The 27,200-nt window shown below is 46.2% G+C and overlaps 1 protein-coding gene across 5 annotated transcripts in view; it reads left to right on the forward strand.

Moving 5' to 3' along the window:
- The window catches only part of LOC116845845 (putative polypeptide N-acetylgalactosaminyltransferase 9), a 309,697-nt gene that overhangs the window by 184,270 nt on the left and 98,227 nt on the right, over nt 1-27,200 (forward strand). For all 5 annotated transcript variants that reach the window (XM_032819001.1, XM_032819000.1, XM_032819004.1 and 2 more), the window contains 2 exons: nt 15,134-16,248; nt 19,079-19,274. In XM_032819001.1, coding sequence (XP_032674892.1) covers nt 15,996-16,248; nt 19,079-19,274 — 449 coding nt within the window. In that variant the 5' untranslated portion in view covers nt 15,134-15,995. The remainder of the gene's footprint in view (nt 1-15,133; nt 16,249-19,078; nt 19,275-27,200) is intronic.

The following is a 27,200-nucleotide window of genomic DNA, read 5'->3' on the forward strand; positions in this document are numbered from 1 at the left end:
TCTCTCTCTCTCTCTCTCTCTCTCTCTCTCTCTCTCTCTCTCTCTCTCTCCCTCTCTCCTATCGCCCGTTTTTCCACGCATTTCATACTTTGTACGCTTCGCGAGCGACGAATGTGCCTCCGCGTGTCGCCCTGTGACTTCCACGACTATTTTCGCGACTCGACGTCTCTCGACACCGTGGCCTCGACACTTGGAGAAGAAAGGAAACGATGATAGTCCACGATGCGATGGCTCGTTAACCAGCTTTGCAGAAGAGACGAGACATTCTAATCCATTTCTAATCCCGACAGCAGTTGGCCGCAATTCGCGGTGATACTCGTTTGGAACGCTCCGTCTCACAAAGAGATCCGACCCTCTGCGCTCGCTCCTATAGTCCCTCGTGCGCTTTGCTTTGCTCAGGTTTACACGGGGGAATTCGTGCGAGCAGGTTCACGAACTTGACAGAAAGGAGAGACAGGCAGGGAGAGTCCAGTGCTGGTCACTCGGTTGCAAGGAGCCCGAACATTTGGCCGGAGATGACGACGGCGGCGAGGAGCGCAGTTGGGAACTGGAGCGAACCGAACGCGAATTCGGCGCGCAAATTCAGACACACCGGCCGTTTGCAACCGAGAGTTGGCGTGTATTCTCGGTGAGACGTGACCGGGCTACGAGCGGACGAGGGTTTCCTTTTCAACGTGAAAGTCGACGATGCGGTACGAGCACGAGCGAGGGAGCGCTGTAGGGTTGAACGCGCGGGGGTTGCAATCCCGGCTTTTAATGGTGTCGCCGTCGTGCCGCTCCGAGCGCTGTTTCCGGTTACAAGGGTATTAAACGCCGATCGTGGACCACTCGATGAACTCTCGCGCCTGGGATTTGGACGGTTCGCTGATGTAATACGATCTAACTGGTCGACGGAGTCGCGCACAGGCTCGTTCCGGCAAACGGAGCACATACAATCTCGCGTTCGGGATGAATGCGATGCGTGGTGTGCGAGACACGATGCGAACACGATTTTATTTTACCTCGAGGACCCATCACGAAAGCGCAGATTGTATTAGCCATCGCCGTCACGGCGAACGATCACTCTATTTTCCGCACGATTTGCGACATGAGACTAAGAGAGAGAGAGAAAGAGAGATAGAGAGACAGGGAGCGAGAGAAAGGAAGAGCAGCGCGTTAGCTACCACCGACGATGATAACCGGAACGGATTCATCGCTACGCGCTCTCGCACACCTGTCTCCGTTCGAGGCTGATCTATGCGCGTTAATTAAAAGGCGCTTTGTCCCGGCGCTCATGGCAGCTGTGTAAACGCCATATTTCCACGTCAACTGTTGGCAACGCGCGCTTATACACGCTGGCGACGGGGTCACATACGTATGTACATACATACATATATCCACGAAGAAACGTCGAAGCGCCGGAGTTGGTCCACCGCAACAGAACGTGGACGTGGACGTGGACGTCGTAAAGTTCGCGACTCCGATTTCATGTTCCAATCACGTTTGCGACTCTGGTCTCGCAAGTCATCAAAACGGCCCGTCGTCGCCATCGCTCCTTTTCGACCGGCCAGTCTGTGTGTTCACTCGCGAACGGGCGCGCCGCATTGTCGCGATTCTTATTCGATTTCGCCTCGCGAAACGATCTCTCGCTAAGAATGACGTGGAAATTTTCCCTCTCACGTGAGGAAGAGAGAGAGAGAGAGAGAGCGATATTTATCATACGTTCCGGGACAAGTCTCCCAGAGCGTAACAGAGAACACACTTGCAATAATGACATGTGACGTTTACACAATTCTGATTTAAGAAAAAATAGAGAGACAAATCTATTAAGTTACACGAGCTATACAGATAAAACAATATGGATTTTTCAGGTTAGATCTTACATATTTGATGTTGTTATGAAACTCCGCGGTGTTACCTGTCATAGCAAGTTATTATTGTCGTTAAGAAAATGCTACAGTGAATAACGAATTTGTCGATAATGAAAATGTCGATAACGTAGAGGTGATTATTATTATCACTATTCTTTTCGCACTTTTGTACATTTTTGTACTGCGCCGAAATAGTTTTAACATTTTTCCACTAGCATCAACTGAAAAATGTTAAAGCTATTTCGGCAGAGTATGTAGATGTTATATAAATATGCGTTGCTTTGTTTTACTATATACTAACGGGGAATATAACCACACATATATATATATATATATATATATATATATATATATATATATATATAAATCTTCCTATAAACTTTTTATATGCTTCTGAGCTTCTACATTCAGTTATAAAAATACGGAAATGTTTCTTGAAATAAACGTTAGCGGAGGAAGCACACACACACATACACACACACACACACACACACACACACACACACGTGCGGTACGTTCAAGCTCCAGAACGTTTGTGTCAATATTTACGCCAACTGACAGCCTGAGATGTCAATTTTAAAGTTTGTTATCGTTTTCGTCATATATTGAATAATGCATTTTTGCACGTGCTTTTATTATATAAAAACATTTGTGATTCTGTGCAACCAATATGCGACGTAAACTTGGCAGAAAACAAGTCAGTATTTCGTCAGTAAAGTTTCCAAGTGTGGCATCTCCTTGAGTATGTCAGAGAGCAACGCGTCAAGGAATAACAGAAACAAATCTGACATTTCCGTTCAGGCCGATATCCGTTCAGAGAAAGAGGAAATAAAAGACGGCGACGGCGCTGCTTCGTTTCGCGAATAACGTCACTGGATAACGTCTCGCTTTCTTATTTCGGTTTTGGTCGGATTCGGCGGCAAGCACGTCGCATGAAGTGTCAGTCGTGACGCCCGAATAATTCCCGAGGATGACAGCATCGTACAGGATCTGTGGGACTGCGCTTTTCAGAAAAGTGACACTTTCCATCGCGATATCGAGCCCGTCTCTGTCTCCTTCTCGCGCACGGTTCGTCACCGTGGATATTCAATGACAGTTCTCGCGCGCGACTTGACTCGATCCTCTCTTGCTCGCGAGAAAGAGAGAGAGATCCCTACTGCCGCTGGATGTTAATGACGCGTCGCTCCTATTGAAACTTGATTTCGTCCCGTCGAGCGTAAAACGCATCTATCTGACAGGCGAGTGAGCAGACAAACGTTATCGCGCGTTCAATTCGCGGGCCTCTTGATTTACGACGCATGCCTCGCGAGAGAACCGCGTATCGATTCTCTCATTCATAAACATTCCACGTAGAGTCGCGGTGCAACGCAACGCAACACAACGCAACGCAACGCAACGCAACACACAACGCGCGCGCCATTAATTGCAATGGGGCCAATAAATACGGCGGCGTTTCTCGCTCTCCCTGCGTCTCTCTATTTCCCTTCCAGTCACTCTCTGGTTCGCTCACTCATACGGTGTTTGAATCGGTGCGATTCCGCAAAGCCCGGCGCGACCCGCCAGCGGTTTCCTTTGGCGTTCGGGCGCAATTCGTCGAGCGCCCTGGCGTTAATTCGATGAAAATTAATTAGTATCGGCCTCGAGGAGCTTCAGCGCCGGTCCTGTGAAATCGAGCGCGAATCGTCCCACGGGTGAAAATTTGATTAGCCGTGCCGAATAGAAGCGTCTCGCTCGACGAACCCGAACGTAGTTTCCACCAACCGCAAAATCTATCTATATGTGCACGTACTTCCCTAAGATTCCGCCGATCGATTGCAATTTTCTTCCTTGAAAGCACCCATGTAACGCGGCGGACTCTCGGAAGAATCACGTGTGCACAAAATAATCATTGAAAGGCTCTCTCCCTCTTTCTTTCCCTTTCTCTCTCCCTAATAAATTTCTCTGTTTCTCCGTAAATGCCAACAGTCGGGCACAGTTACCTCGTGCCTCCCTCGATGAATCAACGAAAGAATGAACCGTGCAGGATTGCACGTTAAATAATGCATAATCGCGCCGAAGCAGAGAACGCAACTCGATGCCTCGCGCGATCAACCGACTACCTAGAAACCGCGCGATATCATTAATTGAAAATCATTGTTCCGAATTTCTCTCAGGTCGCCAAGCCGCGACGGCGAGCGGAGCCACACCTCCGCCGCGCCGGCACGAACGTGGTTCTCCCCCGAACTTATGAGCGATCGATCGCGCGTGAATCCAGGCCACGGTTCCCCATAATCGGCTGTAAGGCGACCACGAGGCGTTCCCTGGTCGACTGAAAAATCGTTAGCGCGTTTTTTCGCCCGGTCGGCCATTAGCGCGGAATTACGGTAGCGCGTCGACAGGTTCGTAAGGGTCCCGAGTCACGTAATGACTTCTTGCGGGGCGCGCGATGGCCTCGTGACCTTTGACCCAGCGAAACAGATGCGCGTGACTCCTCACGCACCGCGCCTGAACCGCGGCGCGTTTCGCCGGGCTATTCCTTCGAAAGCGGAGCCGAGGACGCGGGAGGGTGCGGGGAGGAGAGAACGCCTCGTGAGAGAGGGTCGTTTGTCATGAGATCGGACGTGTTCGAGGCGGAGGAGCGCGGCACGATGGAGGATTATTGCGCGGCTCCCGTGCGCGTCGTTTGAATGAAATAACAATTAGTGCGAGACTCCGCGATTAACTGGCCGTCGATATTTTCGGCCGCCCGAAATCGTGTCGCGATATCCCTCTGCGAGTCGTCGCTGCCGAATCACCGTAGCGCGCGCTAATTTCGTTGACTCGTCCCTTGTCAGCTTTCACTTGAATTTTTACACAGTGAGGAAAGCTTGGTTGGATTTTGACCAAATTTCTGATGAAACACGAACGAACCAGAAATTCCGGCTGAAATTGCCAGAATTCCGTTCAAGTTAACGAGACTTCTGATCAACTTGAACAAAATTCTCGTAACTTCAATCGGAATTTTCTGGCTCGTTTATGTTTCACCCAGAAATTTGATTAATCCAATGCTGAAAAAATATGGTATTTCTAACTATATACAGAGAAATAATTACTACAATTTATGGTCAAGAAAACCATTTTTTCTAATTAAATTCTACTATAACATTAGTTATGATAATCTTACAAGTATGTTACTATTACCATTTTGCTAGAAGAAATATAGTTGGAGCCAAAAATAACTAGTATTTTCGTTAGATCAACCATATTTTTTCTCTCAGTGAACCAAAAACGCATCTTCCGTACTACGTTTCATTTTTTTCCGTCGTTGTTATCCGTTTTAATACCGGTCCGAGAGTGGGATGGGGAGAGGGAGAGAGAGGCGGACGAGATAGCGCGTGTTAAATAACAGTTCGGGAGCGATACGGTACTGTAAACCGTACCAAGTTCCTCGTAATATCGTAGCCAGGATTTAATGGTAGTTTCGTGCTAGTTTGTCAGCTTAAAAGCGAATCAATCATAGTCACGCACACGTGTTTACTCTTCGTCGCGCCGTAATCTTTTAATCATACACAGTACCTCTCGCGCGCGTTTACGTTCGCGCCAGCGCTTGCGCGCATCGTTCTTTCCAGGTCTCTACAGGTATTTAATACCATGATAGATTCGAGATCTATTTTCGCTAATGAGACTATCGGCTCGCGATAGTCGGCGTTACATTCGCGAGATCGCCTCTTGGTGGCGATCGGCCACCTAACGGTGGCGGCAGAAAGAACCTGCCGCGCGCATCCACCGCGGAGAGCTGAAGTAGAGAACCGGGCGCGCAGAGCGTCGGACGATATTCTCCAGAAGAACGTGCTCATTTGGCGGAAGTCCAGCCGATGTCTGCACGCCCGGAACGTCCATTACTCCATTAGCGGTTACCGTGTTAACTCTTTATTGCCTCGCGCTGTATGAGCCAACGTTCTCCATTGTCGGCGCGGGACGAGGGAAAGCAGCTTAATGTCCACATTTCCCCGGGATTACCGTAAAACCGTTCCGCTATACCGAACCAGCCGCCCAGTCGGCGCCTATGACGATACCGGGTCGCATGCGGGACGCGATCGGTATTATCGCGTTGCCTATCGGTCCTTTTATGCCATCGTGGCGCATCCGACAAGCGAGCATGCGAGCAAGCGAGAGAGAGAGAGAGAGAGAGAGAGAGAGAGAGAGAGAGAGAGAGAGAGAGAGAGAGAGAGAGAGAGAGAGAGAGAGAGAGAGAGAGAGAGAGAGAGAGAGAGAGAGAGAGAGAGAGAGAGAGAGAGAGAGAGAGAGAGAGAGAGAGAGAGAGAGAGAGAGAGAGAGAGAGAGAGAGAGAGAGAGAGAGAGAGAGAGAGAGAGAGAGAGAGTAACGGGTAGCTCTTTACTATGATATTTACGATTCAGCCGCGAACCGGTTGTACATTTCATTATTAGCAGACACATAAAAGATGATTTATGAGAGGACTCGTCATTTTAGAGAAACGTCTCCTCAGCAACACTTTCTTTCCTCACTTATAGATTCAAAGACAAACTGATTTTTCGTGATTTGTTGCAGCTATAAAATTCGAACGTGTCATGTGTTCCGAGTTTCGTTCTTCTTCTGTCTCCTTTTTTAGCGATACGAAAGCAATATGTATTTTACACCGAGCTCCGTGCGTCACGAGCGTGACAGAAAAGTGTGGCATCTTTTTTAACGATTGAGAGCTCGGCGCGCGAAGCACCCTGGTAATCCGCGCTGCAATTATTTTCTAGATTATCAGATCGCGACACGTGGCCGTTTCCGGCGACGCAATTTCGTGCGCCGTCGCGCCCGGAAAATTTCCCCGCCGTCGAATGTGTTCCCTTCGCCGTGGCGCAACGTGCAAGCAGATCCCGTACTGAGTTTTGCATAATATATGAAGTGATGCATCTTAAGAACGTATAACGGTGGTAACGTTCATGCAAATTTCCCATCGCTAAGCGGCACGGCGCGGAATTTCAAATTTCCGCCTTAACGGAATTTTAGTCATGAACGTTAATTCCGCATTTGTAAAACGCGCCGTGCGGGCTGCGAAATTACACCGCCAAAGTCGTGAATTTTACAATTCCTCGACTTTTTATATAGGCACGCGATAATGCGAAATATCCGTTTCTACATTCAGGCCAGGATGCACACTCACCCGCATCTCCACACGCATTCGCGCGCGCACGCACACACGTAACGTCCCCTAATTTATTTATGTGCAATGTAGTACAGAGTTAAACAGAGCAAAGAGGATTTTCGCTGATTTAGTTATTTAATTGGATCATCAGTACTCTCCATCCCCGCGTGAAAACGCTCCCTGAATATTTCAACGACACTATCATTAGTACATGATTATTCTTTAAATAAAAAGTCAACGATCATTACACAACAATGACATGCAATCGTCACCTTTTATTCGATCACGACGTCGTTGATTTTTTTACAGAGCTTGCTCTCTCTCCCTCTCTCTCTCGCTCTCTCCCTCCGGGCCGAGACGTAAATGTAAATAGACTCTAGTACCGACAATATCGCGCACCGAGGCGCATCTAAGGTACCTCTCTTTTCCAATTGTTTTTCCAATTTCTCTTACTCCACGAATACGCGGGAGTGTTATCGGTCGGAGAGCTCATGCAGATTTGAAATCCTCCTTCAGGGGTTAGCCGCGATTTCTTTCTCCCTCGCGTCGCGCTCTCGGCGTATCCTGGTAAATGCGCGCGCCCCCATTGGTATCGCCGCGAGGGATTCTGGCCGGCTTATTTTCTCTAGCCCGGCACACACATGGACCAGAAACGTCGGTTCTCTTGCCGGCCTCATCCCGCGAAAATCCTCCGTCCCCTTTTCCCGCGTCTCCACCGGCTTTCCTCCGCGTTGTTCTCTCGTGCGAGCAGATGCGTGCGGGGAGATGTTTAAACGCCGCATGCGACGACGTTTGTCAACGTGCTCGAGAGGCGAGTATCTAAACGCATTTGGGAAAGCGACACGACGATGACAACGACATGAAAAATTGGATCTTTAAAATCTCGTGCGACTCGCAACGGTAGAGACCTATCTGTAGTACAGAGAAGAACATTTTTCAGGAGTGCTTTTCAGCGTGCCTGCGGAATGATATTCGCGGCCGTCCATTAGCGATCGATATCTGATTAATCTGCCGGACGCATTTCGAGACGGGAATTATTCATCGGCGATCAGCGCCGGTGGCGGCGCGGCCGTGTAACTCTTATTGACTCTCGTCTCGGCGCGTTCGTCGTCGCGCAAACGTGTAATCGTTACGTAAACGCATATCGCGGTACGGAAACAGTAACGGGGAGATTAATAATGAAACAAGAAAATCGCGCGCTCGCTCCGCGAGTGTGGAGGTATTATTTTGTTCAACGTTTAATAAGAAACGTTACGCTCGCTTTTGCGCACGGAACAAGTCAAAATGAGAAAATACAATTCGACTCAACTCGATTCGCGTACAAGAGAATTATCGTCACAGTCTGATAAAATCGAGCAATAAGAGAAAATGTCCACCCAGCAACTGGCAGTTTGTCTGTTTCCGGCAGTCTCGCGCGGATTTTGTCTAACATTAGGGTGTGTATGGTAGAAATTGGAAATAAATAATATAATTGACATAATTAATAAATCCCCATAATATCTAATAGAATTCGAACAATAATGAAGAAAATTGGCCGATTAAAATCGATTGGAATTCTCTTTAACTAAAATAATTGACAAATTAATAATTGAAATTAATCTTCATACGTAATCACAAATAATTTAACCGACTGATAAAATTAATTATTACTCACTGTGCAATTTCAGAGTATGAATATTGTATTTCACCAATCGATACAATTATTTGGGATTCTATATACGACGATTGTTTGATTTTTCATATCTGCCGCTTATTTCAAAGAAAATTTTAATCGATTAATGCCCAACACTAACAACTAGACTCTCTCTTTCTCTCACTCTTTCCCTCTTCCTCTCTTTCTCCCGTCAGCCGCGGAAAGGCATGTCGACGTTATCGAAACTCACCACCGATTGACACTCCTTTTCCCGCGCCGAACATTTCTCGGACGAGCGTTTCTCGTCGCCCGTCCTCCCTGGCCCTTCTGAGCGATTCATTTCACGGTGGACAAAGAGTCGAGCCATTGTGCTCTCGTTTCATGTCGGCGGTAGACTCGTAGCGAAAATAGAACCTAACCCAAATAAACAGTGACACGCGAGCTCGATGTTATCCCTCAGCGGCGGCCCGGTGTAACTCGGGTTAACACGAAAGGGCGACGGCGGCGCTCGCGGGCAAAATTAACGAGAGCAAGCTCTCCAAGGTACTACTAACGCATTCTCTCTTCTCTTCTTCGCGCGACGACGACGACGACGACGACAATGGCGACAACGACCATCGCCATTCTGTGTCGTCGACATTCGATCGACAAGTAATAGGCGGCAGATACCACCAATTGATTCGTTCGCTCTTACGTAATATGTATAACAGAAACAGCTCTATTTTCTCTCTTTCTCTCTCTGTTTCTCTCTTTGTTTTAATTTTATTTTTTTTTGTCGGCCAATACAGCGCAATTACGTGAATTCAATCGACTAGGATATATATGTAGAACGACTTTTCGCGTAAAACAACGCGATGTAGATAGGTACGGAAAGAACAAGTGCTGATTTATTTTATATAGCTTTATTTTACTTCACGGAGTATTTCGAACTACAGACCGCAACGCAATGCGGTGCAGCGCGGCGCGGCGTATCGCGGCAATGTGCGGGTTATCCTGTTTCTTTGAAGTTTCATTTCAGGAGCTCATTTGATCCCGTTTTGTTATCGAATTTTTCTACTTTTAACCCAACAGTAAATTAAAGCCGTCTCTTCCGCAAACCTTTACACGTTACATCCGCATCGTGCGCGATGCCTCTCTCTTTCCTCGTTTTTACTCGTGCTTATTCTTTCTTCGTATATTCCTCCTTTTTCTTACACGCGTTTAATCTCGCTCCGACGTTAGTATGCAGCCTTTGGCGTCGACGGAATCTCGGGACGCGATAAGATGCGGGGAGTAAGGGAGCAACAATCCGTTCTCCGACAAAATAAATAACGCGTCCATTTTTTTCTCTTCCTCTACCTTCTTTTTCCTTCTTCTTTCTGGCTCTTCACCGATTGCCGAGACACCGCGACGGTGAATGTGCGCCATACTTGTACCGCTCGCGCAGGCTCGTAAAGCAGAGAAGAAGGCGGTTTTTCAGACCGATGCATCGGTCGGCGTTTTAGAGACGAGAGAGAGAAAGGGCGATAAACTCCTTTGCGGAAAAGTGTCTCCAATAGTAACGACCACTAAAAAGCGACCACGCCACTTCCCCACGTACGGTTGCTCCTAGCGAAGCCGACGGGTACTCGCCTCCCTCGCACTCGTTCTAACGTTTCTCCGGAGCATACACTGCTTTCGCACGTGTGTCTACTCGAGACAATGTTGCCTCTTCTAGCCACTCGGAGAACGGAAGGCCTCTCGTGCTGTCTGGAGGAAGACAGGAAGACGGTGTATGATCCACGCGGGTTTCACTCTCGCCAACTCGCGGGGTTTCTTGCGAGCACCGTTGGGATCATTGTCCTCTCGTGCAATGATCTCCGTTTATTTGCGAAAAGTCGAATTACGGGAACTTTCCTCCAACTGACAATTTCGATGTCGCGAAATGTTGCCGTTGACATTTTCGTAATCAACGCTTCTCCCCGTGTTCTGTGCAAATTCTCTTTCCCTGTGAGCGACGTTGTGCGCTGGCAAACTGAGTGAGTGGCTGGCGGCGATTTTCCCATCTGAATATCGAGATACTCGATCTCTCTCGCGAGATGAGAAGCCGGTTTAACTGCACTTCTCTCGTCGTAACATCCGTCAATGCGCTATAGTGCGTATTCGCGACTCCCGCGCGCGGCTACGGCTACGGTTACGGTCGAGACGCGACGGTAAAACGTGCCGTCTTTTCACCGCCTATGAATAGCAAACGTCTCCGCCGCGTTGAGCTCTTTTCGGAGCTCGAAGCGACACGCGCGAGACTCGCGACTCGAGATTCTCTCGATGCGCAGCGGAGAGAAGAGAGAGAGAGAGAGAGAGAGAGAGAGAGGGGGAGAGAGAGAGAGACAGCTTTTCACGTATCCCGAATCCTCCGAGATGCGCGCGAACGCGAACGCGAGCCCGCGTCGCGGGCCTTTCATCGTCATCCACCGGGCTGCTTTCGGGTCCTTTCGAATGCAGTCCTCGATTTCCCGATACAGGCAGACAACTTTGCACAATCTGCGAGATTGCGTGCACGCGACGACGGCCAACTTTTCCCCACGAGGGGGACGATGCATTGCGCATAATGCACAACGCTCAGCAACGTGCACGTCCACTTATCCTGTCGCTCGATCGCACTCTCGCCACGTCGGGAATATAATCATCTCGCGTAATAGGCTCGGCAGAAACGGCCGATAATGCCCCCGCTGATCGTATCGCCGCGTCGCTTTAATTTGCTCGACTCGCGACGCGCCTCCCTTTTCCAGTCATTCCTCGCGTTTGCTTCCCCAACCCGATACGATAGTTTTCGCAATAAAAGGAAAAAAAAATAGAGAGAAAAATACCACGTCCTTCTCGGCAACGAGGGTCGAGCGCGTCGAAGTCATCGACAACGAAGCGTTGCTTCCACGTGTACGTGCGCGCACACCTTACTGTTTCACCACCTCCGCCGCCCCCGTAACGTCGTTAGCGAGCGCGCCTCCGTACCGTGGCCGAAAGTTCCTAATTTCCTAATTTAATACAAAGTTAATAAAGCCCCGGGACGCGCGTATTTTCCGATTACTTGGCGCCGTGTTACTCGCGCGCAAACGTATTTTAGATACACCCGCCGAGCCCCGTAGATCGTCTAACGAGCGAGCGCGCGAGTTCCCGAGTTGATTCGTTTAACTGGAGAATTCCTAGGTTGATCGTATTTTCGTATCAAGTATCACTTGTTACGCTATACTCCTTAATCGCAAAGACATATCGCGAGGGGTATTATATATGGAAATGAAAGTTATTACTATATATGACTTAATATTTCACGGAAAACATAATATTAGTTGGCTCACACATAAATCTGTCTGTGCCAAATTCGATAGTAAAATACGAAATAACTAATTATACGGTTGCCGCAACCACAAAGCAATTGCTGAGTCACTGACATTGCGGCAGTGACCATGTATGGTTGCTCCAACCAGAATGAATCTATAGTAAATGTCATCCGAACCGATTTCTGATTGCCACAAACAGATCACGCGCAACTGCATTGATGTAGTTGATGTATCAAAGTAACTGAATTATATCAACATACACATTACCATCATACAAAGATAACCGTGGTTGTGCTGTTGGAAGCCAAATATTTCTGCTAATGTGCGCCATATCTTTTTTTGTGATACAAATTATTTCTTACATTTATATATATAAGTTTGTATTTTAATTTTATATTTATATTTATTTTATTTATATTTATTTATACACACACATTAATCAGGATTTTTATCTTTAGTTTAATAATTCTACTTGCACATAAACATCTGAATCCAGACACTCTATATATCTGAATCAGAGAGTAAAGTTACCATTATTATCATTTTACTTTTCTTTTAAATTGCATATCTTTATATCCGTCAGAAACATAAAATTAACGCTTCGCATAACAAATCCGAGCCAAAGTTTCCCATTGGTTTTTGAGATAAATTAACGTCTACTTTAACGCAAACACAAGAACCGATGTCTTTCGTACTTATATGAATACGTTACTCGATCCTTACTCCAAAGAAGAACAATTCCACGTCCACGGTAAACGCGATAATTTTTCCTTTCCAACGGTTTTTGTTCCAAGTTGCTACGACGTCTACAAGTGGAGTTTTTTATTGACGTTCGTATCGATCTAACCCTTTCACGTACTGAGGGGTAGGTCACGCGTGGAGCGACGTGCAAACGGAGAACAATAATCACATTCCCAGACCCTAATTTGGGAAACGATATCTCACGAGGACGGTAGACTGCTAGCGGGACTCATCAGCCCCCATTTTGTGGGCCCCAGCGTAGGCGGCGATCCCCCAAGCTGGCGCTTAAGGCCGTATCAAACTACCGACTGCACAGGCCGACCCGACTGCCGACTCTCAATGGATCAATCACAGTGAGGCGCCGACTTTGGCAGTCGGGTCGACTGCAGTAGGTAGTCTGATACGGGCTTTAGCCTCAAGATCGTAGACTTCGTAAGACCCACGAAACTTTCCCCAATTTTGTATGTGCGTTATCTCTACATAATATTATTTCCATTTACACTACCAACACATTTACATTATTATTATTACAACAATAGCATTTACAGTTCCGATAAGAACTTTTGAAAAATTCGAGGAGGTTCCATGGGTCTTATGAAGTTGACGGTCCTGAGGCTAAGCGTTGCGACAGACAGTCGTGTGGCTCACTAGTCCCATTCCACGAGCCCCTCAAACGTCTATTCCGCTTATCCTCTTTTAAAGTAAGATGAACAAACACGTGGCTGCAGCGAACACGTGACCGTTTGGTCGACTTGGCGCCTCACTGTGATTGGTCCATTGAGAGTCAGCAGTCGTAGTCAGCAGTCGAGTCGACTTGTGCAGTCGGCAGTGTGATACGGGCTTTAGCCTCAAGACCGTAGACTTCATAAGACCCACGAAACTTTCCCGAATCTGGGACTAATCTTGTATGTGTGTTATCTCTACATAATAATATTTCCATTTACACTACCAACACATTTACATTATTATTATTACAACAATAGCATTTACAGTTCCGATAAGAACTTTTGAAAAATTCGAGAAGGTTCCATGGGTCTTATGAAGTTGACGGTCCTGAAGCTAAGCGTTGTGACAGACAGTCGTGTGGCTCACTAGTCCCATTCCACGAGCCCCTCAAACGTCTATTCCGCTTATCCTCTTTTAAAGTAAGATGGACAAACACGTGGCTGCAGCGAACACGTGACCGTTTGTTCCGGCTACGTGCTTGCTACTGCCACGTGATCGTTCATCTCAGAAAAAGATAAGTATAATAATGTAGTGTGCCGACGTAACAGCAGGTAACACGGTCGGTTTGACACTAATGCCGAAGATTGACGGCTTTTAACAGCTTTGAACAGTTATTGCTCGGAAATGAGACGACATAGCGACACGAGACGAAAAGCAATCTCTTTGGCATGCGTGCCCACCGCGCGCATTTATTCTGCTCTTTTATCAGTATTTGGAAGAATCGAGTGTCGTGATCGATTAAAGCGCGGCAAAGGCTCTCACATGAGCAACACGCAATCTCTTTCATTCTCGATCGAACCGATTCCTTTCTTCGTCTCGTCTATTGTAATAGCGACGAGATTAATATCGTATTGTGACAATGAGGAGATTAATATCGTTACCGTGGCCGAGAAGCAAAGGAATAATTATCTTAAATAGCATTCGATAGTCGTAAAAATTAAAAATCTCGAACACCTTTCGAATTCCTTTCTTCGTCCAGTCTATTGTAACAACGATGAGATTCATACTGCCACCGTGGATCGAGGAGAGGCAAAGGAACAATTATCTTAAATTATATCTTGGTAATGATAAAAATTGAAAATTGCGAACTCATTTACCATCGATGTGCGTCTCGATATTGATAAAGGTACATCGTACATAATGTAAGTCGTCCTATTCGTGAACTTCTTGAAATTGAGGACGTTGGGAAAGTCAACAAATTGTGTAGATGAAATCTGGCGGGCGGATCGCTGTATAAATAAGGGAGTGGAAGCTCTTCTCGATAAGGCTAAATGTATTACGGATATTCGTTATCCGTTGTCAGTCTAAGCACCTTGAAAGCTCCCGGGTGGTTTGTAAGCAGAAAGACGTAATTCATTCGCATCGCGCTGTTATAATTCTGTTTTTCTCTTAGCTCGCCGAAAATTAATTAACTCGCGTAATCGCGCCAGCGTTATTGAACGTATCCATAAAACAAACGGTACTGCACGTTGCTTTGTAAGAACGATTATTTTAAACATAGCGATCGCGAGAAGATCAAACGTTACACACGAGGTAGCAAATTGCAGTTTGCAGTAAGAAGCACTTATTAAAATATTCCGCTCGAAAAGTTCGCTGATTGTTAAAAGAAGATTCGAACAAAAGTTCTGCAGTCTTTAACGAGCACGCGAGTAGACGTCCGAAGACTTTATTTTACACTTTGCGCCGGATTGCTGCGCGTTGAAACTGCGAGACCTTTTAATGTTCCTTTATCTTTATAATCCAGATATTAATTGTCGTATTTTTGTGTAATTGCAGGTGACGGGAAGAAATGTGATAACGTCAAGAAATCGCTCGACCCGAGTACATACATATCGTCGACACATATACACACATATATACATATATATATATATGAGAATCATAAATTGAATATCTTAATCATATCTCCAGTCCGCGATCATAATTCGTCAAATTATTATCTAACTTTCCCTGCGGAGGGAATAAATCAAACACATATCGATTGCCAAACGTATCGCTGCATCGTTAAGAGACACCTGAAAACCCCGACGTCTGGTATATACATATATCGTAGAATTACTTTCACGCGTAATTCAGCGGCCGACTCGTTCCGCTTGGTGCGCGTGTGTGTGATCGTCTATTTATCTATCTGCATATCCGTCTATTATCAGTATTTCCAGAGATCAACTCGAAGTAGCGTCAAACCGCCGAGACGATGACGTGCAAATATACGCGGTCGCGAGGAATTGTTTGGCTCGCGCGTCAATGACTCGTCTCTCGTGATAAAAGATCGCGACCCCGATTGACCCCCTTCATTGTGAAATTCGCGATCGCTCGTTAAATCGCAAGAGAGCAACGCGATCTCTTCTTATTAGTCGGGCGTTTAATTAGCACTCGCGATCGCGTCCGAAAGGAGAGGAGGGACCAACACCCGAGAGCTGGACTTGGAGCCCTCTCTCTCTCTGCCTCACCCGACGTCATTCGGCGGCTCGCTGGTGGCAGGTCGAGGCGAGCGGGGGCGTGAGGATGTTGCTGAAGTAACACGACATTTCGAGGCCGCACGCTAGAGAAGCCACGATAATCGCAGCGAGCGCGCGGACGAGGAGGAAGGTGTCGATCGCAGGCGCACAAAGGCCCAGGATCGTAGAGCGGCGGTAGGATGGGCTTTCCCAGGAGAAGGTCTCTGTGGCTGAAGGTGGCGTTGCTGGCGACCGCCGTGTGGGTGACCGTCTGTTTCCTGCTGTACACGGAAGACCGGACGGCCGCGGCCGTCGTTCAGGGTTTGGCGCCGTCGGGCGCCGCGATGCCGCAAGCGGGGAACAGCTTTGTACCGCCCGCGGCGCCCATCAGGAAAGAGACGGCCGGGGGTGCGTTCAATAGAGCGAAGATCAATCAGGCTGGGCCCGAGCAAGGTAATTTTGAGCGAGCGAGCGAACAGGTAGCTCGTTTCTTTTTAGTTTTAGTATAGCCTTTCGAGAGGTCAATTTTTGCCCGGTCTCGCGCGATCCACGTGAATGAAGATGACAGACTGGGTGAAAGCGAGACTGAAGGCAAACACGAGGAACTTCCGGAGTCGCTTCCGTGCATTGACGAACTCTTCGTGCGTGAAGACGAGAGAAAGAGAGAGAGAGAGACACGTCTCCTCTCGTGGTCGTTTGATCGAGTGGTGGCGCGTTTCGTTCATCTTCGGCGCGATATCTTGCCGATTTCGACGAGCAATGGTGGGTCACGTTTACGCGGCGGTTCGCAGGCATGAATCACGCGTGTGAGGAAATGGCTTAATAGGCTGGCATACCACACATGGGTTAAGCGCGAGTTTAGGTCTTAATAAGCTGATAGATGTCCCTTCTGGAATGTGTACGGTCCGCGCATGAATCATACCGAGAATGTCGGGTTACTTCGAGCCACCTGTGGCTTAACGCGCATTTCCAAGGCGTTTTTCGCCTAATTCGCACTGATAGAAGTTTCTTAATTGATCTTCCGAGGCATCGGATCGTCTGACAATCGTGCCCGTCCAAGGAGAGCGATTTATTCCGTGGCGAATTGACTTTTCCATTTTTCGCGCGATATCTCGAACTGTTTATACTTTTCGCTTACGTGTGTCGGTCGCAAAGCGCGAATAACGGAAAATAAAAGCGGCCCGCCGCCAAGGAAGAACGCACCACGAGATGGGATCGTGCATTCAGTAAAGCAGGATTCTGAAAGACGAGAGTTCACCTGAGGCATCGCTGCCACGAGTGCAATAAGGACTCGTTGGTAGTTCATCCACCGTATGCGCATCCTCTTATTGCCAGACGCAAAGTACGAGAATAGGGCTTTCATAGTACATGGATCATCCCGGAGATATTGTCGGTGTTTCGCACCAAGCGAGCGACGCGATATATTAGCTGGTTGCTTGTCTGTAAGCGAGAATCCTCAAATGATGAACTTAGAGGAGCAGCAGCCGCGCCGTCGTCGGTTCATCGTCGTCGTTTCGCCTCTCGCGAAGTCATAGTCGCGCGTTGGAGCATCTCTCGACGCGCGCCCGCCCGCGAGAAATGACGTGCTAATGAATTTAAACGGCTCCACGCTCGCGCTCGAGTTACGCGCGAACATCACGCAGACTCTTGACGTTGAGAAACGAACGAGAAACTCATCTCTCGTCTCTCGTGCGCGCGGCGATCTCTCCCCAAGAAAAGCGCACCGTGTGTAGTCCAGGGCGCGGCGCGTGATGCACGACACGAGTTTCACCGCCGAACTTCGTGGCGGGCCGGGGTCGCGGCACTAAAGCAATTTGTCGTCCTCTTTATTGCCGCATCGTACACACCGGGGCCCAACTTTGTCGAGCGGGATAAAATTATTTTCAGGACAGGCGGGCGGGCGGGCGCACCAGCCAGCCAGCCAGCCATATCGCACGGCGTACTTACCTCGTTGGCTTTAGCAGCTATGCTGCGCCAATATGGCGCCGGCAAATAAAACCGGAGTTTATGCGAGAAAGCTCTTAGAAGGTATACTCTGGTGTACGGTATGCCTGGCAAATGTGGATGTGCTGAAAATTCAATTCCCGATACCCTTTTTCCGCCGCGTCGCAGTCGACTCGTTCCTCGTCGCGTGGACGTTAAGTGAGGGCCGTGGGCTCCTCCGGCCATACCGTGCGGGGCAACAGCGGGAAACGAAACCGAGGTTAAGACGCGGAACAGAATCGCATACGGTAATGTACGAACGATGCCGCAAGTTGTGTCGCCGAGTTGTCTGTCGACTTTCAACTTTGTCGCTGCACGAGAAGTGTAGGAGAGTTTTCTCCAAGACTAGATGCCCACACAGAAAAATGCATATCGCGTTCGAGTAACTTGTTTCAAGTATTTCATAAGTTTATATGCTTGGATATCACAAATATGCATAGATTTATCAAATAAGTATAAAGTTTGTTCCAAAAACATTTTGATTCTTGGTAGGCATTTCAAACTCAAGAGTATTAAATTAAAAATTCGGTTTCCCCACTCCATAGAGTCGAACTTTTCCTCCGATATTAATATACGATGATAATATACTTGTAAAAAGAATTTCTCTCTTTTGAATACATGATAATAAGTTTTTCTAAAATTTGTGATAAGTATATTTTAAGATTATTGTTAAGAAAGCATCCTTTGTTGAGTATAATCAAAAGAAAAAAAAGTAAACTGAGCAATTACTTTTGTTAGCAGTAGAATGATATTTTTCTGTGTGTACATGGGAGCTATTAAATAAGTAAACAATTTTACAATATATCTCAGTCTCAATAGTCGGGTTAAAATAATTATCGTAATTAAAGTATATATTAGGTTGGTAGGAAAAATTCGTCATTTTTCTATTAAATTCTCTTAGGAGAGGTTTAGATATTTAAAGGAAAATATAAAATCTCCACTAAATGTCTAAAAAAATATCAAGTCGATACTCATTTTATTTCTAAAAATTATTAGTCCTCTGAAACTGAATAATTTCATTTCTTATTTTGTTTGGCAAACAAAACAAACATTTTGCAGCAACCTAATATATGAAAAGTTTTAAAACGATCAAATTAAAAATAATATTAACAACTGGAGACGGCTATTCGCGTTTCTACGTCAGCTTCGAGTTCACCTAGTTTGATCAGTGCGGCAAAACAAACTAATTACGGCGAACTAAGTTGAACGAACAAACAGGACTCGTGATACTTTGCCGATCAACTAACTGACCGATTCGCCGACACCCTCGTCGCTCAGCCGCAATTTCTTGACGGTCCAGGTGGTGGAGTGCTGGCCGCACCGCGGGACCTGGATGCCGGGCCGGGCGAAATGGGCAGACCCGTGATACTGCCGACCAACATGTCCGCACAGACCAAGAAGATGGTGGACGAGGGCTGGCTCAACAACGCGTTCAATCAGTACGTCAGCGACCTCATCTCCGTGCACAGGTCCTTGCCCGACCCACGCGACCAGTGGTGAGTCCAGCTTCATTCACCTAGTTGTAATTTAAGCGCGCTACTGCTCGTCAGATTTCACCATTCGTTAGCCATTTAATCTCTCGTCGTCGTCGTCGTTCCTGCCCCGGAGAAGAAAAGTGTCGTTCCAAGGAACATTTTATCGCGAGTTGGTGGACGCGTACCGCCGCAAACTGTCACGTAAAAGACACGCGTTCCCGCGCGGCGTCTCTCCGTGTGCTTTATTACACTCGTAGATGCAATCCCCCTTCATCAGTACGACGTATTCGCCGGGGACTCGCGGGACGAAACGAGAGGGAGGTAACAGAGATATACGCAAAGTGAACGTAAAAAACCTCAGGCGCGTTCAAACGTAACGAAACATCTCCGAGTCCCGCGTTATATCCGTCCGTAAGGAGGATACGCTGTATCCCCCGGGGGGACAAGGGGACACGGAGAGTAACGGCGGGTGAGGAGCGTTTCGCCGATCGTGGCAGATAGGCCGGCGCGGTAATGCGTCGGAGAATCGTAGCCGTAAATGTCCCACGCCATTTTCTTTTACTGCGAATGCCGGCATCATAATGCGGTCGTTGATAAAACACCGGCGGGTCGCGGAGGTCGCGACGCGATGCGAGCCGGCTATCTCTCCCGGCTCGATCCTACACGCTCCTTCTTCTCTCATGTTCTCTCTCCCCTCCCCCCTCACTCTCTCTCTCTCTCTCATGCTCTCTGCTGCTCTCGCGAGAACGGCCATCGTCGGCCATCGTCGTCGTCCCTGCGGAGCCTGGCCGATGCATGCAGAAACGAATTGTATGAGAAACGGTAACCATGTTATGGATAGTTTTGAGTCGACGCTCCCCTTTGTGAGCGCCATGTACCAACGAAAAATCCAACATGCGGTACCGCAACCTGCGGCACGGGCTCTCCGCGGAATGCGATCACGAAACAGCAGCCGCCGCGGCATATGCGCGGTATCGTTGTATCGCTCTCCTAATCGCCAGACTCGTGTGTTTCTCGCGCTCGTAATTTATCAACCGCTTTCTCGCGAGGTATTTCCTAAGCTTTATTAGACGAGAGCCGTAACGACGAGGATGACCCAAATTCCCCGAGTCAATTTTTTTAATTTCGCTGCCCTGCAGATTTCGTCGAACTTGAGGGACCTCGAGATTCTCAGGGGAGAATCTCGAGGTAACACTATGCAGGCTCTTGTACGTAATCCGGCATAATGCACCGAGAGAGAGAAAAGAAATCTAATTAAAATTATAGAATTACTTTTAGCCCCAACTATTTTTGTTTTTTTAGTAAAGTGGCAGTAGTGACATGCATATTAGGTTATTATTACTAACATTATAATGGAATTTAATATAAAAAATGATTTTTATCTTAATTTATAGTAGTTTTTCTCTGTGTGATTATAGTTACAAATAGTAAACATTTTTCTCAATGCCTTAATATTTTAACCCTAGTTTCAAGGATGTTAGAAATATTTATTTACCGCTATTATGTTGAATCTTTAAAAAGGATAAAAATTATTTAATATTTCATCATCTTAATAGTCCACCTGCATTTAATCTTCATACCCAATTTTAGCATACAATTTATTAATCATGCAATTTACTTCACTGCAGTAGCAGATATTAAATAATCTGATAAAGATTAATATGTAAGTAGGTAAAGGAAGAAAAAACAAATTTTTTCTTCCACAGTTTTTTTATTATATTTTTTATTAACGTTGGAGATTTCAACAGGATTTGAAAGTTCAAAACGAATGAAAAAGAAGGAACTGTAGATTATCGGCTGCGTTCTACATTCTGTTCTGGAATCAGTCTCTGCTCGTTATCACGGCCAGATATTCAATAATGCCACAGAAAAATATAATCCGATCGAGAACGCGGCGTTATCTAATTACTGCTTGTTAACTGACAACCATTGTCAAATGCTATGAGCGACGCTTTCTATACGCATCGCGTGTATGACTGTCTTAATTAATTCATAATTAATAATTTGATGATTCGACATACTTTACAAACGTTATCATGAGTTTTTGGTCACCATATATATATTTCGCTTTTGGTCACCATATATATACTTTGGTCACCATATATATACGCTGAGTTTTTGGTCACCACATACAGGGTGTCCCGCGTAAGACGGACCAAAAGAAAAATATAAGTAGAACACATAAAAGTGAACAAAAATTATATGGACCATTTTTCAAACAACCACGTAAAATTTCGAGATATTAATTAAAATAGTTGAGCATATCAGAGCGCGGCGACACGGCAGACGGGACATACGGCTCGCCGCGGCCGGCGAAGAAAATGGATGATTGCTCGCGGGCCTATCTTATAGGCCAGAGAGGTGGGCCGTTTGGCATACTGAAATGAGTAGTTCCGTGTGTGCGTCCGTGTACGTGTGCGTTCTTCCATTTTCTTCGTCGACCGCTGCGAGCCGTATGTCCCGCTTGTCGCGTCGCGCGTTCTAATTTGTTCAACTATTTTAATTAATATCTCGAAATTTTACGTGGTTGTTTGAAAAATGACATATACAATTTTCACTTTTATGTGTTCTACTTATATTTTTCTTTTGGTCCATCTTACGCGGGACACCCTGTATATACGACTGGCACGCGATCTGTTTGCCCCACCTTGAAGGTACCCATTGTTTTGGTACCCGCGCGCGACTGTCTTGTTTTGTGATCGCGTCATTATGTCTCGAGCCGACGAGCGACGTACATACCGCGCCGTGGAGCAAGTGTATCAGTGACTTCCCTCGACTCTTTTCTCGCGTGATTAAAATATATCGTTGAAGTATCTAATTGTCGGCATCGCGTTATTTAACCCGCGCTACTGCGATCGAATCGTGAGTGTCAGTGCCGTGAACATTGAGTGTCCTGTGCCGTAGAACAGTCAAGAGAAGTCGCGAAACCAGAACGGAGGATGCAGAATGTAGGACACCAGGACGTGGGCAGCGATATATTTCCAAGTATGTCGTATTATTTATCACACGGTTTCCTATTTTAGGAAACGTTCAACAAACCCGCCGGGAATAATAAAATATCCGAGTCGAAATTTAGAATTTATTCTAAGATCGGAGTATTTTTTTTTCATAGTCTATCGTTGTCCATTGGATAAATAATTTCATGAATTTTTCATTATTCTTCTGTAAACTTACATTTATTTTAATTAACAAAAAGCATTAATCTAGCTGAATAAACAGTATATAATTTACAATTACAAACGCCGGTCCAAATTAACCAAATAGAGATTGCGTCGCTAATAATATTCTGTCTTTACAACCTTGTTGTTTTGTGATTTGAATTAAAATTTAAATTCCTGTTTACATGTTTACACAATCGCTGTATTTACTCGTGCAACTCTTTTCTTTCCAGCTTTTTAGAATATTTAAATCCTAATTTCCAACGTCAAAAGAAAAAAAAAACAAGGAAATTTTTAAAATATTTGTTGTGTTGATTTAGCATAAATTTTCTTGTTTGCTTACATTAAATGTTCAATGTGCTTATCACATGATTCCGCCTGCAGTTAAATCACATAACTGATACACTTATAACTTATTGCTTATTGCAATTGAGAATAAACATTAAACGCGAATAGAATATTGTAACGTAATTTTCGAATAAGTATTTTTTTCACACCTCTATATGAAAAGATAACAACAATAAATGATAATTTCCGGCGTCAATGTAAGACAATAGTTCGAATACTATCGTATCTCATAATTTTCTATTGATACGTCAAGAATCTGATCATATATTTGCAGAAATAATGTGTCATCTAAATTTCGACTCGACATCGATTTTTCGAATGCTTCCCACACGTGGAATGATTCGATTGTTCGAATTATTTACGCCGCGGTCTCATATACTTCTAATATTAATTAGTGAAAATATAAATTAATACGAACCAAACTAATTAGCCGATAAAATCAGATATATGTATTAGATTTCCGAGGAATCAAACATCTTTCTTTTATCATTTCAAAAGAATTGCGCCTGAGTTAAACTGAGTTTGTTAAAGTAGGACATAGGTGTGTTTTTAATGCACAGACGTATATCTAACTTCATTTGTCATCCAAGCGGAACTGACTTCCTCTTCTTCCCGATTTATTTGCACGGGATTGCGCGACCGGTATCGAAAACATACCTATTAATAGAATTTCTATTAAACGTCGATATCACACACCGCGCACAATCGGAAATTATTTTTCTATATTTTTGCATCTTCCGCTCTTTTCCTTCCGCTCTCCTCCTTTTGCTATCTCTTTCTTTCTCGTCGACCAAACCAAAGTTCAATCTATTCGATGCAACGCACACGAATTACGAGGGGTATTAAAATCGGCTTTTGTGTAGAGCGTACAGGTTCAGCCAAAGCTCAAGTGCTCTTTCTCTTTCTCTCTCACACATACACACACACACACACAAACACACACACAAACACACATACATACACACACACACACACCCTCTCGTCTTGAGTAAAATATGCAACGGCGCGTTGGGCGCGCGAGGAGCGTTTCTAGAGTAATATTATGACGCAATGCCTCATGTAATTTGCATCGCGCCATTATTTTAATTACAGCACTCAAGTTAAACGCGCCGCTATTATATGTAAACATTTTCCTCGAACGAAGAAGAACCACCTCGCTAATGTATACATGTATACACACGCGGGCTATATATGCGCCGCCCGAGCTATGCTAATGACTCGCTATTCCGAATTCTTGTTAACGTTGCAAATTATTTTCCGTCTAGGTCGCAAATGCAATTTCACGGGGAGCGTCCGCGGCGTTCGCTCGCTCGCCTGTTCGTTCGTTCGTTCGCCCGCACCGCTGCGAAGCACTATGGTACGTGTTACGCGTTGTTTAATTAATTGCGCTGTGCCTAATTTGTTGCGCCGGGGTGGACCGTAACAGTCTACGGCGAAAAGAGCGAGCGACGTAGCTAGTTCGGAAATTTAATCATCGGAAAACGCGTTCCCGTTCGGAAATTAATACAATGCCGCCGCCCCCGTTCGTGTTCTTACGTCATAACTGGAATTCTGAGGTCCTCCGCGCTCTCCCGGGGGACGTTTTAATTATATTTCATCGAGCACCTTCTCTCTCTCTCTCTCTCCCTCCTCTCCCCCTCTTCTCCTCTTTCCTTCCATCTACACTCGGTATTTCTGTTTCTCGGGGGTTTCGCGGAATTCAAATGCGATCACCGTATCTCGTAATATCGAGAAACGCCTACCATCCATTACCAGCCATTATCGTACTATCTCGCGCATCTCGTCGGAATATTTAAATAACGCGCACGTTCTATGTGCGCGCGCAATATTTTCGCAGCAATTTTTCCGAACGTCTCCATCATACTCCGCGAGAGGTACGGTTTAACGCCGCTCGAGCGCTTAATTATGCAAATTACTCGAAACAATTAATCGATAATACCGTCACGATCCACCGCCGCGTGATTTATCAGAGCGAAACCAGAACGAAGCGCGCGTGGGATAGAATCGCGTTCTGTTCCACTGGTACCAGCAATGCACGCAGGTAGCTGCGGTACGTCCGAAGTATGTTTCGTGGTGACCGTAAATTTTCGCTAAAACTTCGTCCCCGACGGCGGCGGCGGCGGCGGCGGCGGCGGCGGTAACGGCAACGGCGGCGTCGGCGTCGGGCCGACCGCGGTGGCGAATTAACCCCATGAATATTAATTACAATTTACATGATATTAACCGACATTATCAGGACAGGTGGGCAAACTTCGCGGGTGTGCCTGTTGTTACTGACGCGTCGCGTCCGTAACTAACGGCTCGGCTAAAGGTGCCGTGCACACCGACAGCGGCACAGGTGTGCCGCAGAGTCGTGTGCCCCCTCGTCCGCTTGTTCTCGCGAACAGGTGTCTCTGATTTAGAGGCACGAGACGGGCGCTGTTAATCGGCGAGAAATCGGCGCGCGCCTGCGCTAATGTACATATAATACGAATAGAACAATTACGCCAGGATGGAATCTTTTAATAAAATAAATCGATCGCGCAGCGACGAATTATCATGTTTTTAAACACACACGTCGCATTCATTATATCCGTGCGCGTACGCGAGAGAGAGAGAGAGAGAGAGAGAGAAAGAGAGAGAGAGCGCTTTGCCGCTTCGTCAAACGCGATAAAACACGCACGCGTTTTACTTTGGCCCGATAAAATTGATCAAAAGGAAAAGGATGAAATAAACGTGTACGCAATTAACGGGCAATAAAGGATAATTCGATGTACCCCGGTAGTTGACTCGCTCGTTGATGCGCGGCAGAGCGCGGCGGAACGCGTGGCTCTGATTTCCGCGTGTCTTTGCGCACACACACTCGGCGCAAATTTTCTTGTCAAATATTTTCTTTTCAACGCGCGCTGATCGCCATGGGCAAAACCCTTTTTCCGCGAGACCAGACGTAAACGTCTCTTATGTGGGTGTGTGGTCCCGACTGTCGCAGACACGCGTTCTGCACGACCGTCGTCGCGCGTCAGGATCACGGCGATCCTCTGCGACAACCCGGGCGGAGCTCAAGCGAGCCGCTAACTCGGGGTTTTATTAAATTGGCGGTCGTTGAGTTGAAATAATTAGCGATTACAATCGCGTTAGTTAACAAAGGTAACAACGCGTCGACGGTTATTAATTAATAATTTAAACACTCGAGGGCGCGACTGTAGTTATACAGCGGTGCGGACCAATCATTTAAAGTGGTCGTTATCTCCGCCACGGTACATATTGTTTTTTGAATATTCAATTAAGCGACCTTCAACGCGCGGCCACGGCTCGCCGGTTAACGGGGCGTACCGTCTCCCGTAACGAGTCGTTTAATTAATTTCACTGTTCCCGTCAATAGCCGGGAACTATCGTAACGAAAAATACCGATCGCGCGTGTCGTCCCATCGCGTAACTAGGATTATCGAGATTACGCGGGGAGTCGATAAAGTAATCGCCAGTGCCTATAAATCGATCGAACTTTTCGACGTGTAGTAACGAGAAATTAGCCGCCTATCTATTTTGACAAAGCACTCGCGGAATACAGTTGGCGATCTGATCGTTGGCGGAACGATAAATTTACATCCGCGGCAGCATTTTTTACGAAATGTAATTTTCGACATAAACGCAGGATAAAAGAGGATAAAATGTTTCAAAAATATCTTTATCATCGCATGTGAATCTCAAAATGAAATAATGTAGCGTTCAACGAGGATAAATTACTCGCGTCGGTGCGTTTTATATGATTCAACGGAGAGAAAAATATATTCTTATTATTGAAAAATGACTTTCGCAAAATATTAGGTCGAGAATAGAACGTTTCTTAATGTCGAAAGAAGATATCATACTGTCGTCAAGGATTACTGTCGTAATCATATTGTATTTCTTACGAGACATTATGGCATTCAAGTAAAATCGCAACATTGTTAAAATTCCAGACTCGAAAATTCTTTGAACGAAACCATGTAATCGTCTCTTGCATATAAGACAATGATCGTTAATTTAAGTATGTCAGTTCCAAGTTGATCTTCTTTTCTGTGAGAAAAGATCGTAGTTTTCCCCGCGCCACTCAGCAAACCCGAGATTGACTCGCATAGATTCGAGGGGTAAACAGAGACGTTCGGGAACGCGTCGTGGTCGTGACGAGCGAAAAGATCGATGCTGTCTCCTGTGGCGATAAGAGCTACGAGATGAGATAAAGAGTCGCTTTCCGCGGTCGCCCCGCAGCGCGGCCCGTAGCCCGGCCGGAGCTGCCGCGGAAATGGAAATTTAAATATGCAAATGACGAAACGTTCGGTTTAATAAGCTGCTCCTTCAGCGACTACGAAATTCGCTCTCGCGAGGACTTTGCTTAATTATCGCATTTTCAAACAGCCAGGGTTATTCCTGTGTTTCCGGTGTTTGATTTATCCTGCTGTCTCTCTCTCTCTCTCTCTCTCTC

This window comes from Odontomachus brunneus, unplaced genomic scaffold, assembly GCF_010583005.1.
Source record: "Odontomachus brunneus isolate Ranch 3 - 2012 unplaced genomic scaffold, Obru_v1 Obru_scaffold_058, whole genome shotgun sequence".
Taxonomy (NCBI): domain Eukaryota; kingdom Metazoa; phylum Arthropoda; class Insecta; order Hymenoptera; family Formicidae; genus Odontomachus; species Odontomachus brunneus.